This window comes from Ptiloglossa arizonensis, chromosome 2 (genome assembly GCF_051014685.1).
Source record: "Ptiloglossa arizonensis isolate GNS036 chromosome 2, iyPtiAriz1_principal, whole genome shotgun sequence".
In the NCBI taxonomy this organism is placed as follows: Eukaryota; Metazoa; Arthropoda; class Insecta; order Hymenoptera; family Colletidae; genus Ptiloglossa; species Ptiloglossa arizonensis.
Genome location: NC_135049.1, coordinates 17793548 through 17809707, shown reverse-complemented (window position 1 = coordinate 17809707; position 16160 = coordinate 17793548). Strand labels below are relative to the sequence as shown.

At 37.4% G+C, this 16160-nt stretch overlaps 2 protein-coding genes across 9 annotated transcripts in view; one reads left to right on the top strand and one right to left on the bottom strand.

Annotated features, from left to right (window-relative positions):
• Positions 1-872: 872 nt before the first annotated feature.
• LOC143143659 (aquaporin AQPAn.G) lies at positions 873-15168 on the bottom strand. 8 transcript variants are annotated; one of them, XM_076305184.1, is made up of 6 exons: positions 14970-15168; positions 12724-12831; positions 6922-7179; positions 5614-5898; positions 5129-5329; positions 873-1063 (listed from the first exon to the last, which is right to left on the bottom strand). In XM_076305184.1, the coding sequence occupies exons 3-6, from the start codon at positions 7177-7179 to the stop codon at positions 1022-1024; spliced, it is 786 nt and encodes a 261-aa protein (XP_076161299.1). In that variant the 5' UTR covers positions 12724-12831; positions 14970-15168; the 3' UTR covers positions 873-1021. The 8 variants fall into 8 exon arrangements, with proteins under 8 accessions (XP_076161299.1, XP_076161302.1, XP_076161306.1 ...); XM_076305187.1 differs by lacking the exon at positions 12724-12831 and having other exon boundaries at positions 873-1213; positions 5094-5329; positions 14970-15165; XM_076305191.1 differs by lacking the exon at positions 12724-12831 and having other exon boundaries at positions 873-1210; positions 5094-5329; positions 14970-15165.
• LOC143143657 (aquaporin AQPAn.G) overlaps positions 6975-16160 on the top strand; it is a 71320-nt gene continuing 62134 nt past the window's right edge. Inside the window, exon 1 of the mRNA XM_076305179.1 lies at positions 6975-7138. The gene's annotated coding sequence lies outside the window, so the exon portion shown is untranslated. The remainder of the gene's footprint in view (positions 7139-16160) is intronic.

Below are 16160 nucleotides of genomic sequence, written 5' to 3'. Positions count from 1 at the left end.
TAAATCAAATTGTATACATTTAAAAAGTGAATTCTCTTTAAATCACTTTATGTCGAATATCTTTATTCATTAGGACGTTATAACCTACTTCAATCGGCTAGCCAACCCCTCTAATTTTGCTCGATATGTATTTTATAGCAAAAAAGTGGACATTTTTAGGCAACATGTTCGGATATTTCATTTAAATTCATAGTAAACAAATCATTCAAAAGTAAAGTCAAAATTTTAGTTATGAACTTTCAAAGCACGTTACCGCCAAAATTTACAAGTTATACTCTTGGTCACGTACCAGGGAAAGAGGAATAATTTATATAATTATAATCTACGGTACAATTTGCTATTATCCATAATAAAATGCCTAAAAATAATATAGACAAACTTTTATAAACTTTTGGCAAATACAATCATTTTCATGAAGAATTACAAATACATATCCGGATACATTGCGAAAAGTGAAGTGTGTCCACATTTGCGATAAAAGTATTACATGTGAGCAATGCTAGATGTCGTCACTATGACAGTTACTTCTATAAAATCGATCTTTGATTTTATATGTTTTTCGATTATCGAAATAATAAATTCTATTATACGGCAGAAGCTTCGAGAAAAATGGACAAAACGTATACGTTTCTAATTAGTAGAGATAAAACGAATAAACGTAAGTGAATTTAAAGAATACATATAAAATGTAACTACGTATAAAATTTCCATAAATCAAATTGTATACATTTAAAAACCGAATTCTCTTTAAATCACTTTATGTTGAATATCTTTAGTCATTAGGACGTTATAACCTACTTTAATCAGTTCGCCAACCTACATACTTTGGCCGATATGCATTTTATACTAGAAAGGTAGAAATTTGTAGACCATATGTTTGAATATTTCATTCAACTTCATGGTAAACAAAACATTCGAAACTAAAATCAAAATTTCGGTTATGATTTTTCAAAGTCCTGAGGTCATTTACGTTTTAGCTTTTACAATATTTAAAATGTGACGATTAGCAGCAGTTGGAAGATCAAGCGGGGTTGACGTCCTTCTTACCGGTAAGGCTCTCTAGCTGTAAAAATAATACTTCGCATGTTTTCGATTGTTCAACCATTTATAATAACGAGTAGTATAAACAAAATTTGCATTCCCGTCTTCGAATCTTTCTTTGTATCTTCATTTCTTAAAGTCCACCCCGTCCGCTGTCTATGTACTCGAACTGCTGTGGGACAGAGACGATTGAAAATTTAGAAAAAAAAAAAACCGACTGTTTCACATTCTTGTCCTCAAAATATAAAAAATTGCAATAAAACATAGAAAGATTCTACAACGAGAATTAAATAGACGTATCTAGTTCAAGTTATACTTATCTAATATCATCGTACTTTATGAAATGTTATTGCAGAAAGTTCAATTTGATCCGAAAAGAAAAAGTATATTATATTTTCCTCCATTTTTAATAAATAGATTTGAATGAAATGGGACAAATTGAAAGACTTCAAAAAGATATGTCGATATTTCGTTATACGTATGTATGTTATTTTAAACGACTTTTCAGTGCTTTGTTCTTTTAACATGTTTTTAAGGTCATTCAATTATTTTAATTCTTCAAAAATTACAATTAATACGAAATTTCAAGTAGAAAGATAGTAAACTATATTTGTCTTAAACCGATGAAATTGAGGTTAGGTTTAATAGCAATAGCTTAGTCGTACGTCGTTTCGTACGTATTCATAATCGGGACATAAATTTTTATGTTATTCGTTTAGTTGTATATAAAAAAAAAATAAATAAATAAATTTTCAATTTTAATCGATGATATTATCTACAGTAGGTACTTGAAACAATGTTGGTTAACATAAATGTGTTGATAAATTATAACGTTAATTAACATGAAAGCAACAGGTTCCATCGTTTTTTTTTTTTTTTTTTTTTTTTTTTTTTGTAAATGCAATTCACATTGCTACAATTTGTCTTTTCATATTTTTTACGATGATTAATGGATCGCAATATATGTACTTTGCAATACACAGATTAAAACACTGTTTTTGCAAGTTTTATGCGACTGTCTTGTATAATACGCAGCGTGGCTTTCTTGTATGCTAGTTAATTTTATTGGTGTATTTTTTAATCAAATTGGTACCGCTTTTACATCGATGATGTATAGAATAGACCAGACTTTCAATCGGAGTTCGTCTTATAGACGAAATATAGAACAGACGCTCCATCTTATGGGAATTGGTGTCATGCGATCTGAAATATCGACCTCATAAACTGTCAGTAGTTCGAAGCGACCTCTTCGTTTAAAGACGGTGATCCTGGGAACTATATTCAACTGAACTATCAAAACGCTAAATATAGTAACGCAAGGAAACTCGTTTTTCTTGCATCGCTTGTTGTTCTACAAAATTCATCAGTCCCAAAAGAGATTGAAAAATTAAGTTCCATTCGATCTCGTAGGTGCAATTTCGAACATTTTTACAAAATGAAACTATGAATAGTTCCAAAGCCATAGCTTAATACAATTTTTCGTCTCGTGAATTTTTAAACGCGTACTCTTGCATTTCAAAAAGGGAATGATAAAACAAAATTTGCAACTTTCATATTTCTTTCATTGATTCATAATTTAGTATCACGTAAAGGGAACGAAAACAGAGAAAGGAAATAAAGAAAAATACTCGTATCATACGAAACGTATTTATTAAAATGCATCAGACTTACATTCATATTCTCACGTTTCGTTAAAATATACAGACTCTCGTACGGGTCACAAACATTTTCTATGGTACACTATTCAATTTATTCATACGTATACGGTAACTGATCTAAGTTCGCAGTCGATTAGCTCGACGAAGGAGTATTCGTCACAAGTAATACCGATTATCAGCTCTCACCGTAAGAAGATAGCTGCGAGCGGAGATCCGTATGAAGATGGATAGATTCAAAGTTCCAACGACCTCCCTTTACGTGCATTATAATCGAATTACTAAATCGAGGAGATAAAAGGAGTCAAAGATCGTTCGATCTTCTCGTTTAATTCTGCAAAGTAATTACAATATCGCAAAAAATGAGGCAAAATTTGAAGAAACGCCCCTTTTCTCCACAATTTTGCGTTGTGAACCACACCAGTGGAGATTGCAACCAACCGTTCGGACCAGTTACACGGCCAGTCACTTGCTTATGCAACAAGCAGAGGTGACCGGACTGAGGAACGAGTGAACGATAAAAAATAAGCTACTTATTCGATAATTGTTTGGCAGAGTACAGACAGACATTCGTACACGGTGGTCTTAAAAGTAGCTTAAACTAGGCTTAAAGAAGGCTTAAAATTACTCCTTAGCTAGGTATTACAGAGGACAGAACGAAGGGGACTTAGAAGCTAACACATTGGTTTGAATACGATTAATTATAAGTAACTTTGTTCAATGGCTCACTGTTTTTAATTTCGTGTCACTTCTTTAATTTGTTCGACTGTTTCGCTAAGTTGGTGCAACGTCGAAGATAAATTAATTCAGCACAAACATATATTGTTTGATTCTATCTTTTCCTCACTTTCATATTGTGCGTTGAATTTGTCTACCCGTTTAAATAGTTATAACATGGAATTTAGGTAATTTATAGTGAGGTACTTTGATTAATTTTTCGTTCTTCATTTTTGTATTACGTCTTAAATTCGTATGCCTCCCATTTCACGACTTTCAATTCAATATTCACTATGCTAATTTTTCCATTGTGTCTTGATTTGTTTCATGTTCATCAGTTTAAATTCCTTAACGGAGGGGGTCCCCTATCTCGTTTGCTACGGGACCTTTAATTTCAAAGCTATTTTAAACCTAGTCTGAGCTATTTTTAAGACCACTCTGCCAAACAATTATCGAATAAGTAGCTTATTTTTGCTCGTTCGCTCGTTCCTCCGTCCGGTCACCTCTGCTTGTTGCATAAGCAAGTGACCGGTCGTGTAGCTGGTACGAACGGTTAGTTGCAATCTCCTCTGGTGTGTGTGCTTCCAGAGAAAGATGCTGCGACTGCAGAGGGAGGTATTTTTATCTCTGACACAGTAGAAGTTACCGATTCCGGGTTAAGACCTTCTTTATGTCATCTTTTGTAAGTCGTGTCCCACACTTGGGTGGCTCACAACACAAAATTGTGGAGAAAAGGGGCGTTTCTTTAAATTTTGCCTCATTTCGTGCGATATTGTAATTACTTGGCAGAACTAAACGAGGACATCGAAGGATCTTTGACTCCTTAGTAATTCAATTATAATGCATGTAAAGGAAGGTCGATGGAACTTTGAATCCATCAATCTCCATCCGGATCTTCGCTCGCAGCAATCTTCTCACGGTGAGAGCTAATAATCGATATTACTCGTGACGAATGCTCCTTCGTCGCGGGTAATACCGAGCTAATCGATTGCTAACTTAGATCGGTTACTATACACGTATGAATAAATTGAGTATTGTATCGTAGAAAATGTCTGTAATCCGTACGAGAGTCTGAATATTTTAACGAAACGTGAGAATATGAATGTAAACGCATTTCGATAAATTCTTTCCCTTTATACGATACTATCATAAATTATGAGCTTTATTTACGTAAAACAATTACACACTTCGTCTCTGTCCGTTACTTGACGATTATTTATGAATTCGAGTTATTGCTGTTCGGAAATATACTCATTCGACGGATATAAATAATTTTCAACTCAAAGCACACTTTATCTTCACCTTCGAACAAGGTTTTCGTCTTTAGATATATTTTTCTTCGAGGTTTATTCGCATAACTTGTGCGATCGGGCCTGCGTTCGTTCCTTTGGGAATCGTTTGAAAAGTTTCGCTTTCGAAACAGGGCGTTTATTTCAAAGGGGCGTCCTAATAATATCCTAATAATGGGACAGAAAGTGTAATTGAATGTCCGATCTACTCTACAAGGACGTTAACGTGAATGTAAGACCATTTTCGGGATAAAATCTTTATGCGGATGCTTCTGAAGTCGCGAAATGCGAAATGGGAATTATAATTTATATATAATTTATATTATATCGTACGAAGAATTTATCCTGAAAACGATCCTACACTTTTCGAGCAACAACTTGTGCATCTGACCTGTGGAAATTGGTTCGCGATCTCTAGACTCGTACCTCTTTCTCTCTTCCTGCGACTGCAGTGTAATGTGCTTCCTCTTCCTTTGCAGGACCGACCGCATGTGTGTAAACCAAACCACCCGCCATTCCACCAAGAATGGGACCGACCCAATAAAGCCAATGGTCGTTAAATGCACCCATCACAACAGCACTACCTAGTGATCGAGCTGGATTCATTCCTGCACCAGTTCTTGGTATCTGTCGAGAAAAACGTGCTACATGTTGGAATTGCGATACAAATAACCTATAGTGAGTTCGTTATACCATACACTCAATTATTAATACACCCTTCGTGTTCAGGATTGTAAAGTCAGGTTTGTTGTGTGATTACTAGCAGTTACACAAGTATTATTTGATCAAGTTATATTATTTGAAGTGTGTTTAATCCCATCGCTAATTATCCATTTAGAGATCTTTCAAATTAATCTGTTTTTGTTTTTTCAATAGGATCATAGAGATGCAAAAGATTTGTATCATCTTACCCCGACGAGATGGCCGACCGTAACAGCAAGTCCAATTACGAGAGGGGCGATTCCTTGACTGTGTGGTTTAGCTGCATCGCATGCACCGCATACGACGAGAACCAATATAAAGGCAAGGAAGAATTCTATACCGAAACCTTGGACCGAGGATACGTTCTCGGAAAGTTTCACTACACCTAAAGCACCCTCCATTCTTTCGGGAGATAGTGCCCTTAATACACCGGATCCTGCTATCGCACCTATGCTCTGAACTATCACGTACAAGAGTCCTCGTATTATTGGTACCTGCGGCATAAAAAATACTTTCACATAATTCCCCTACCATAATACCAAAATCGTCAAATTAATTTCGACGTTAAAGTTTAGAGTCTTTATACATCGTTTGTTATGTACAATGTAATGCAGATCGCACACAGCAGTCATCGATCGGATGAAATCGAGCAGGTTTGCTTCTATTTCACAACCACTCGAGTACTACTCTGCTACCTTATATTTCAATGTACGGTATGAAAATAAAATACAATCTAAAATCTGTGAATCCGTAGGAAGGGAGTTAGAGCTGGAAATGCTATTTTAAAATCTGACTTCAATATTATCTTCATCCATCGTTGAGGGTGAATTCTCTCGAAAGCAATCGTGACTAAAGGACATTACAACAGTTTAGTACGTTATCGGTAAATCGTATTACTGTTAACTGTTCTGCAAGCTAACATACGAGAGTGATGGTTACACGTTCCGTGGTGTACTTTACAATGTACAAAGAATCAAACAGATTTCGTTTAACGAGTATATTTTATGTATGAACATTGAAACATGGCTATTAAGTTATAAAGTTTTCATTATCGTATTACAGTAAATTACCATTTTATCGCACAGAGTGTCCGATAGCTTTCCATATAAAATTAGTTTGATTCTTTTATTAAAAATAGAACAAGAATATTATACAAAACCACAATATTTTCGTTCCATTTTTAACCATACCACATTTCGAGGAAAAATGTACACAGAAATCTCTCAGATGTGTATCATTTAATTACACATTAAAATGTACCGTTGGAAGTTGAAAAGAATGCACCCGAGGTAAGGAAAGAGTCAAAGTTCAGCATCGATCGATACGTTCGCTCTTTACGGACCTATATTTATTCTTAATTATTACACAACAACGAAGGAGTGCGTTCCATCTATCCGCATTCTTCTCGGCTCCCAACGGTACATACCTCGCGAATGTTATATTTGCGAAAGTATTGTTCGTCCAATGGACCTTAAATTTACACAATAATGTAACGACAATTATCACACGTGTCTCACCTTGCCGATAACCATTAAACCGAACGTTACAGCGGGATTCACATGACCACCGGAAACATGGCCAATTCCTTGAATCGCGGCAGCCACCGTCAGCCCGAAGGAAAGACTTATGGCAACGACGTTCGCGGTGACGACAGCTCCACAGCCAAAGAAATTCAACAGCATTGTACCTAGAAATTCTGCCACCAGGGCACGATAAAGGCCAGCCTTTGTATCGGTAAGTTCGCTCGTACCCAGAGCTGCTTTTATGTTCGCCATCTGCGAAGCAAGACGTTCGATCAATCATCGGGGAACCGTGCAAAGATGTCGGATTGTTCCGTCGTTTTGATATAATAAAAGGAACGTCCGTCGTTCATGGTATCGTACGTTTCAACCATAAAAAGCAATGTCCACTTCGCGACGCATAGTTTCACGATTCACACACTTGCTCGATAACAGTCCTTGAGTCACGCTTCACGAAGGAAACGATTCCGAAGGGCAAACGGAGCTCTTTTTGCACAACGTCCAAGAAAAGAACATTAACAGTCCCGTTGGTGCAGAAAATGCGTCAGACTCGTCTCACAGACAATCACGAACGAACGAAATACTGTACAAACACTCTAGATGTGTGCAATAATTTCGTTTAATTTTCGAAAATTTAAATTTAATATCGTTCAATGATTGTATACGATATGTAGATAATATTGGGGTTAATATAGGGTAAACGAAGTTCGTTTTCAATAGTAATTCAAATTTTGTTTTCCATTCGTTCCAAGTTGTGCTTGTTGGATCACTAGGGGATTCGTAGATATTTTTTGGATCGTTAGGTATCACAAGTATAATATTTGTGATCAAACGGTGGTTAAATTTTTTTGTAATATAGAAAATTTAGAGAATTTCTGTTACGTACACTTTATTTCGTAGCTCTTTTTTTAAGAAATATACTAAATGCAAAATTAACGGAGCTTCTTAGGCAATATGAGCAATCACGAAATTAATTAAAGTGTGGTGCAATATTACCGTAGCAATTATTGTCGTTCTTTGTGTAACAATTTTACAATACCAAGGAGAATATTTTTGCAAAGTTTTATTACAATTCGAACGAATCAGATCGTTTTCGAGTCATCGTTTATACTCCACGTACACGAATTCTCGTTCCAACTATGTTTATTTAAGCAACGACTTTTGATTTAGTATACTGCGTCCCTATAAAAGTGATAATTTTTTAAATAACACAAGTCTTCTTGTATAAATATTTCTCCTTCGTTCAGGCTCCGAAATCTCATATCCGTGGCTCGTGCATGACGCACAAAATACCGTATACATGTCAATATTTGTATATTATATGTACAACAGTCTAGTACCTATATACAGTTCGTGTTACGTAATTGGAGCGAATGTTATCTCCTGTTGAAGAAACCCAGTTTCTTTTTCAATAGAAATCGTTTCTTTTCATCGTTCTGCGAATAAAAATATTTATTAAGAGACGTTAAACGAAAAATTTCACGAAACATTTCGTAGGTTCGTACGTTTGTAAATTTCCCGCGAAAAAGGGAAAACGGACGTTAGTTTATTTTCCAAATTAATACCTGAAACATCTCACGAAACTTCAGTTCCTCGATAATCGTACCTCACCTACGCTCGAAATAATAAAAATAATCCGTGTTATCTAACGGTGAGAATCTAACACGATTCCATTCGAAAACAAAAAAGATACACTTATTGCACTTGGCAGGTGCATCGTTACAGTTACGAAAACAAACGAGGTCGCGAAAAAGATACACCTAGTCACGGAATTCAATTATCTCCTTCTCTTCCATTTTCATTCGTCTTTAACGCAATAAGAATTTCGTATACTTATTTAATATTATCCGACGCAGCGCTGTACAAACATAAACATTCGAGAAATGTAAACACATATACACGAAGATGCAGCGCATGAAGATGCACCGTTCGCGAGTGTTGCACTTTCCGAGACTGAATAGAACGCATCAATGAAAATCGTACGTTTTTATTTGTGAACGCGTTGCGAACGAGATTCTTGAGACAGAAACTGACCGTGACTGTTCGCGTTACGGCCGATTGTGAACATTTAGGGTCATCCGTTTCGAAAATGAAGTAATTCGATCGTTTAACAGTTCCGTCGACTCGGGTCATAGATTTAGATCGAGGACGCGGGTACGTTCAACGTACGTGGCACACGCACCGTTACGAATTACGTCGGAAGAACGAAACGGTACGTTAATGAGCGACGCATCCAGGTTGTATTACGCATGCAGATCGTCATATCCTCGACGAGTGCGACAGCCGGTCCCGATCGCCTCGAATTACTTAATCTTTCCCGATGGAATATACGAGAAGTTAATTGTCACCCACGCCGTTGCGTTTAACGTCTTTCGCAGTAGACGCGAACATTTTCGCGAGAATCTGGGTCGGTCGTCTTCTGGTCATTCTTAATTTCCGTCTCGTCTTCCTCGACACTGACATCAACCTCGTACGTCATCCATTTTCGGCAAATTAGAACCGTTCCCCGTAGAATGGAATTAAAAGAGTTTTTTTTTCTTTTCGGATCGAGAGAATCGATTTCTTTCTCCACGTTTTCCACAAGTGTTGCATTTTACGAACGTATCGTGTGCGTTCCTGATCTCTAATTTCGGAATTTTTACGTAATCGTAAATTACGTTTACGTTACGTTATCGATTATTGGACGAAGTAATAACAAGGTTTTTTTGAATATTGATTAGAAACTGTAGAAATTTACCGTGTTTTTGGAAATGAAGGTATCTGGAAAAGTAATCGATTTTTAGCGGATAGGAGAACAATAAACATGTATATTGTATCTTTTTTACGATAGTGGATGAAAGTTGGAAAATGTCTTCAAAAAATCGATGCTTGTCGTCTCGTTCGCTGTATTGTTTTATCTAGTTCTTTTCTAACGATTTTGGTATTTGTTGTGAAGGCAACTTTGTAGATTAAGAATGTATAATTATGGAGACGAAATGATCGATTGGAGTACTTAGCGATTTCTTCGTGAAAGAATTACAACGATCTATTTTCGACTCGAAAGAAACGAATACTCTCTTGAGCCTAATACCAATCGAGGGTGTTCATCGACCTGAACATTAACGAAAAACGTGTAAGTTATGTTTTGTTTCACCGTAAAGAACGCCTTAGATGATTCAATTAATGGATTTAATTCGGGTGAGATCATCCGTGTGCAAAAGACGACGATATCCACCATTCCCATATATTATACATAGCGCAATTTCTACATCGCGACGTGCATCATGTGGGAAATATTGTTTACAACTAGTTTTTTCTTAGTCGATACGCGTTTCATTTGCTACGGATACTTATGTTTCTTTCTGACTCGAATTTCCCGTGATAGAAATTCGTTTATCATTTTTCATTTCAAATAATCTTACTATTCGTATATCTTAGGAATTTCTATATTGATTTTATTAATTTTTAATTATGGTTAACATCGATCATCGAGCAAAACTATTTTGTACAATATACAGAATACAGGTTTTAAAAGAGGATACAAGAAATTTGTTTGGATAAATGTTGCTCGATTTGGAGTATGGAATGTAGGTAATAATTTATTTTTTACCTGAAACGCATCCTGCATAGGTGTCAATAGCTCGCTCATTTTTAAAAATAGTTACGGATATTTTTATCACCCGTGTCTTATACTTATATCGTTATGTCATTAAATGTATCTTGGTGCATACAAGGTAGACAGATTGAAATCAAGTCCGATATTATATCTTTCTTTACAAATCAAACAATTTTTCGAAATTGAATTTTATCAACTTGCAACCTTTTCAAGCAGAAATTTATCAACAATACTACGTTCAAAAATATTTCGAATTTAATGTTACCTGTTGGTATTTTTAACTATCACGGTGTCCTATTGTTAAAAAAATTAATACCAAAATTCATAAACTTGGAAAAAACAAGTATCGACTATAATATTTATCGTTTCGAAACATCTGTACAACTTTTTTCTGACACATTTTTTTCCCTACTATCGAAAATAATAGCATCCTACGTGTTCAGTCTTTGCGCATAATCGGGTGTCTCGAAAGTAATCGCGATTAAACATCTGTAAACCGGTTTAATAAACTATCAGCGAATCGTATCGCTAATTATTGAAAACTCTCTCCGTATTTTAATTTCGTCTAATTCGACACGCACGAACGGTAATAAAATTCCAAATTTACAATCGCCTCCTACCTGTACATATTCTCGGTCGTTTAACAACCGAAACGGAAGGTGTTTACCGTATCCAAGTTTCGTTGATACATTTATTTGAACGATGAGCTTTTGTATCGTCGTAAACCGTAACGGTGCATTAAACCACACGCGTAATTGCTCCATTTGTCCTCGTGGTTTCGAGTACACTCACGAGTTACACGGATTATTTCACGTACGTGTAGCTCCTTTGAAGAGTTCAAACGCCACCGATCGGCCATCGACGAGCTGCCTTTCATTAATTTCCCTCAACCTGGGTAATTTTATCAATTTGCAACCTCTTCGAACAGAAATTCATCAACAATGAACTACGTTCAAAAATATTTCGAATTCAATGTAAATTCATCGAGAAACGTACGAGCGTACGTGTTTCGCATATAGGATCAATTATACCAGAACACGTCGCACGAAATTTTCGTTTCGTTTCGTTCGCAGCTCGAATGTTAATAAAATCTAAATTGGTTAACCGGGAACTGTGTCAATAAATTACTGAACGCGAGACGGGCCGGGTTAATTCCTTTTCGACGAGACATCTGGTAGGTGGATTACGCAAATGGGTATCGTTAAAGATGTCGTTTAAGCTCGAGCTAGCTCAGCGTGGGGGGTGTTTGATTTTTTCGATGATATCGTATCTCCGAGACGATTTCTTTCTTCGCGTGTAATTCGTATCAGGCTTCACGGTTCACGTATACGAAATTACGAGCTTTTACGACCGGGATTCTATCGCTATCTTCACGCGCTCGGAGATCAACTCGACCAGCTACTTGTTCTCGAACTCCGTGGTTACCGACGAAGAACATTGTTTCTTTCTTTGCAAATCGAAACGGTAATCATAAAACGTAGTATCGCTACTTCACGATCGGCAACTGTACCGATATCTCTTCTTTTTTTACGTTAATATTAGGAGTCCGTGGAACAGATTTGATGATTTTTTGTTATTCGTCCGCTCGAAGGTATCGATACTCGGACAATTTCCTCGTTACGGATTTCCCAGAACTTGGTATTGCAAATACGATCGTTTACCTGGAATTTGATACAACCTCGTCAAGTTACGCGATATTGTTGCACGGGTTTCGTTACGTTACATACATTAGATTCTGCGCTCTTCTCTGATATCGTTTGTTGGATTTACCCGGATTCGTGCAATATAGATCCGTGCGTACAGAACGAGGTTGGGAAAATTACGTCACGAATATTCGAGACAGGGAGAAACCGTAAAATAAAACGCGTTCCAACCACTGTCGAGATTCTTGCGAAAATACGAATGCAAAGCAGAGTCTCTAACGCGAAGTCGAATTCCAAACGTAAAGTGGAACACGATTTGGCGGGTCTGCTTGGCCTTGTTCCGGCCGATTTGAATATTTTCAACAATTTGAATATCGGGAGATTGCGCGGAGAAATCTAATTCCCGTGGAATTTCGAATGTATTTATTCCGATCGCTATCTCCCTTCGTGTTAAATCTTGTACATTTAATAGTTAAAGAAACACGAATGGAGTCGAGTTGCAATTGTAAACACGACAATTCTAGTATTGAAAATTTGGAATATTTCTATTTTTCAACTTACTCGACAAGCTGTTCCAAACGCTTACTTCGTATGGGTTCACTCGGTAGATAACTAATCCAGATGAACAATATTTTTACCTTTTATCTATCGATCGTCGCTCTTACCTCTCTACAATCAAGAAAATAATATTCATCGATAATACTTCCGTTCAAATTATTTATCTCTTTTGTTCATTAAATTATATCAATTAAGATAAATACATCTGGATTCGAATTTGTTCACGTTACCCGGGATACCGTTCGAAACATTCGAACCGCTTCGAACACACTCAAACGAACGAGTCTCGTTCAAAGAACTCGAGAACTAGATTTAAAAGAAGAAATATCTCAATAGATGGTTCAAATTCGCGATAATAATAATACTATCGATAATTCGCGACATTAAATTCGTAGATTTGCCTCGTGTTCGTTACCGTCCCGCGTTTCAGGATCACGAGCAGCTCTAATTCATAACGCGAAGATGGTAAGGGAGATATAGCAGCCATTAACGCTCTTCGTCCAGGTACGGTAATTATACTGAAAGCATCCCGTCCGTGGTTCCGGTCGCTTGTTGATTTTTCCGTACCCTCTTTCGATCATACCGCGAAAGTCAGCGAGAACCGGTCGATTTCACATAAATCACCCGTTACGTCTTCAGCGATTTATCGTCGCGCCGACTCGGATACCATGGTCGTTATCCCTATACGGTGTAGTAAGTACAGGTGCGCAATATCTCTCCTTATCTCTCATCGTCTCTCTCTCTCTCTCTGTGTGTTTCTCTCTCGTATCCCCGTTTCATCGAACGCGGGAAAAATTTTATTCAAATCTTTCCCCATTGTCGCTCGAAAGCAATTAGAAAATCGCGACGAGAGAGAGAACGGAGCAAACATCAAGGACGAAGGAGAATATTGCGCATTCGTAAGAATATTTTCACGGAGTTGTTTAAAAAAATTACGAACGATGCAAAAATATTAATTCTGTATTTCGAACAATGTAACAAGAAACTGTACCGTAACGATAGACAGAAATATATACGAGGTATTGGGAAAGTATCGTGTGCGATTTAAATTGCATCGTTGCACTTGAGTATAAAAATATCGCGTAATTTGAATTACATTATCACCGCGTAAATATATCGCGAACATCGCACAATTTGAAGCGAGATGAAAATTGATTTTTGATCAATGTACGTAAAAAAACAAAAACAAATCTGTCCATATTTACAAGAATACAGGATGATCTCGATAAGGGGGGGAGTAAAGAAGAGAGAAATGTATAAATAGTTTAAATACGCGTATTAATTCGTGTTTTGTACGGTATATTCCTTAAACTGTTTGTTTTCGAAACACCTTTATTTATCGTCTCTGTAAATATTTCTCTGTTTGCGCACCGACGAGCACGATCGTCCCGATCTCTTTCGCAGCCCGTACGGCTTTCCGTTCGCGAAGCTTTCAATTAACCGTGCCACCGTGTATTCTTTTCCCCGGCGGTCACGGGCGTTTTCTTTTCCACCAAACGTGCAATTCCCCGTAAGGCTCTAACTATGGCTACTTATCTGTTACGGACGCTACTCCCGGTCCGACCGGTAATCCACTCGTTCTACTTTTCAGTGGAGCTAATAGAGGCTCGTTCCACTGTCACTTCAAGAACTCGTCGAAAGTTTCGTAATTTTCTATTCGACGTACGAACGAAATAAACTCGTTGTTTGTTTGTCTAACCCGGTTCGTCGTTCGTAAAGCTACTGTTCTAGTAGCACGCGACAATCGTACGGTTGCCAACGACCGCTAATTGCAAACGTACATCGGTGAAAACCACGGTTACGAACGTACGTTCCATCGAGCGAGATCGCTTGTTTTTCCGTGTATACGCGACGAATATATTTTTCCAACCGATGGTTACGGTGTACGCGCGGCAAACACCGAGCGCCCGCGCGCACGCTCGCGAAAAAGCCGCGCAAAGCGCGTGTTGTATAATCGCAAGCCTTTCTAATTATCTCGGCCGAGCAAATCCGCTCTTCAAATACGCAACGCGAGTCGCGAGCGTTCGTTTATCGAAACGAGAGTAATAAAAATTCGTTTCGTGCGAATTGCATTCGTCGACGCACACGCGCGTTAATGTTCCGTTAACGATGTCGTGTTTGTTCGGGGGGAACAAAAAAAAAGTCGTCGATAGGGAACGTTAACGAACGACAGGGTCGATTCTCGATGGAGGATCTCGATCGAAGAAAAATAAACGATTGTAATTCGTTGTTAAAATAACGATACTCACCGCGATGGATAATCGAACGATCGGTTTGGTAGGTTTCGGAGATTTGTCGGTGTTTACGGTCGGCTGTGGTTCCTGTCGCGTTCTTCACCGCAGCAGCTTGCAGAGAAACGAACTCTTCGGAAGAGTCACTGAGAGACAACTGTCGAGGCTCCCGAGCATAGAAAACAGCTGGTCTCACCGTAGGTATCTAACTGCGTCTGTTCTGGTACTCTGGTAACTGGTACCCAGAGTAGGGATATCACGGTTAAAACGAACGACGATCTCCAGGTAACGCCATTGTTTTGATTCTACGGTCGTACGAGACGCAGCTCGGCTTGTGTTTCCCCCTACGGCGTATATGCTAATTAACGGTTCGGACGGTGGATTTAGCAATTTTTATTTAGCAGTTTCGTTGAAATTTTCGCGCCTCGTTGCGCTTTTAAATACTCTGCATTGAATGAAATTCAAAGGTGGATAATCATTTTTGCACCACTCTCTGCACGTTTTGATAGTTTTTCGTTTGCGTAGGTGAAAGTCTTGGTTCGATTTTATCGATCGCCGGTGTATTCAGGAATTTTTATTTCAAGCGTTTCGTAGTCATTTTTCTACTTTACGTTAATAAATCTTAACGCGTGGTAAATATTTTAATCGTACGGTAGGACAATTTTTAAGAACAGATCAGTTTATTGCAAGAGCTGTAGCGGGAACAATTGTTCCTTCGTTGTGTAAAATTGCTTTGTTTCTATGGAAGAAAATGGTTAAAATAAAACACGGAAGGTTTGGTCCGTTGTGTCCAATTAGTGACGATTTATTTCTAAGATTTAAAAGATACACGTAACTTGTCGAACGATTATAAACGCTTGCACAAGAATACTTAAAGTGTGACTAATCGATGTATTCGATACACGATAAATTAAATAGGAAATTCAAAGCCGATCTACTAACTTTTTAAACGTTATTAACAATGAGAATACAATCTTGCGTCGAAAACATGACGCGAAACTTACAGCGAAGAATCGATCTATCGAAGTACGAATAGTAACCAATAGTAAACGTATTTAGATATTTGTAATTTCGTGTACAATTTTTTATTTATTCCGATGTTAATGCATTACGAAACAAAATAATATGTATTTTTAGGTTGTACGAGCGAATGTGTACCGAAACTCTTCGTTGATCGAATGTTTGATTTTTACCAAACAGTTTTTTTTT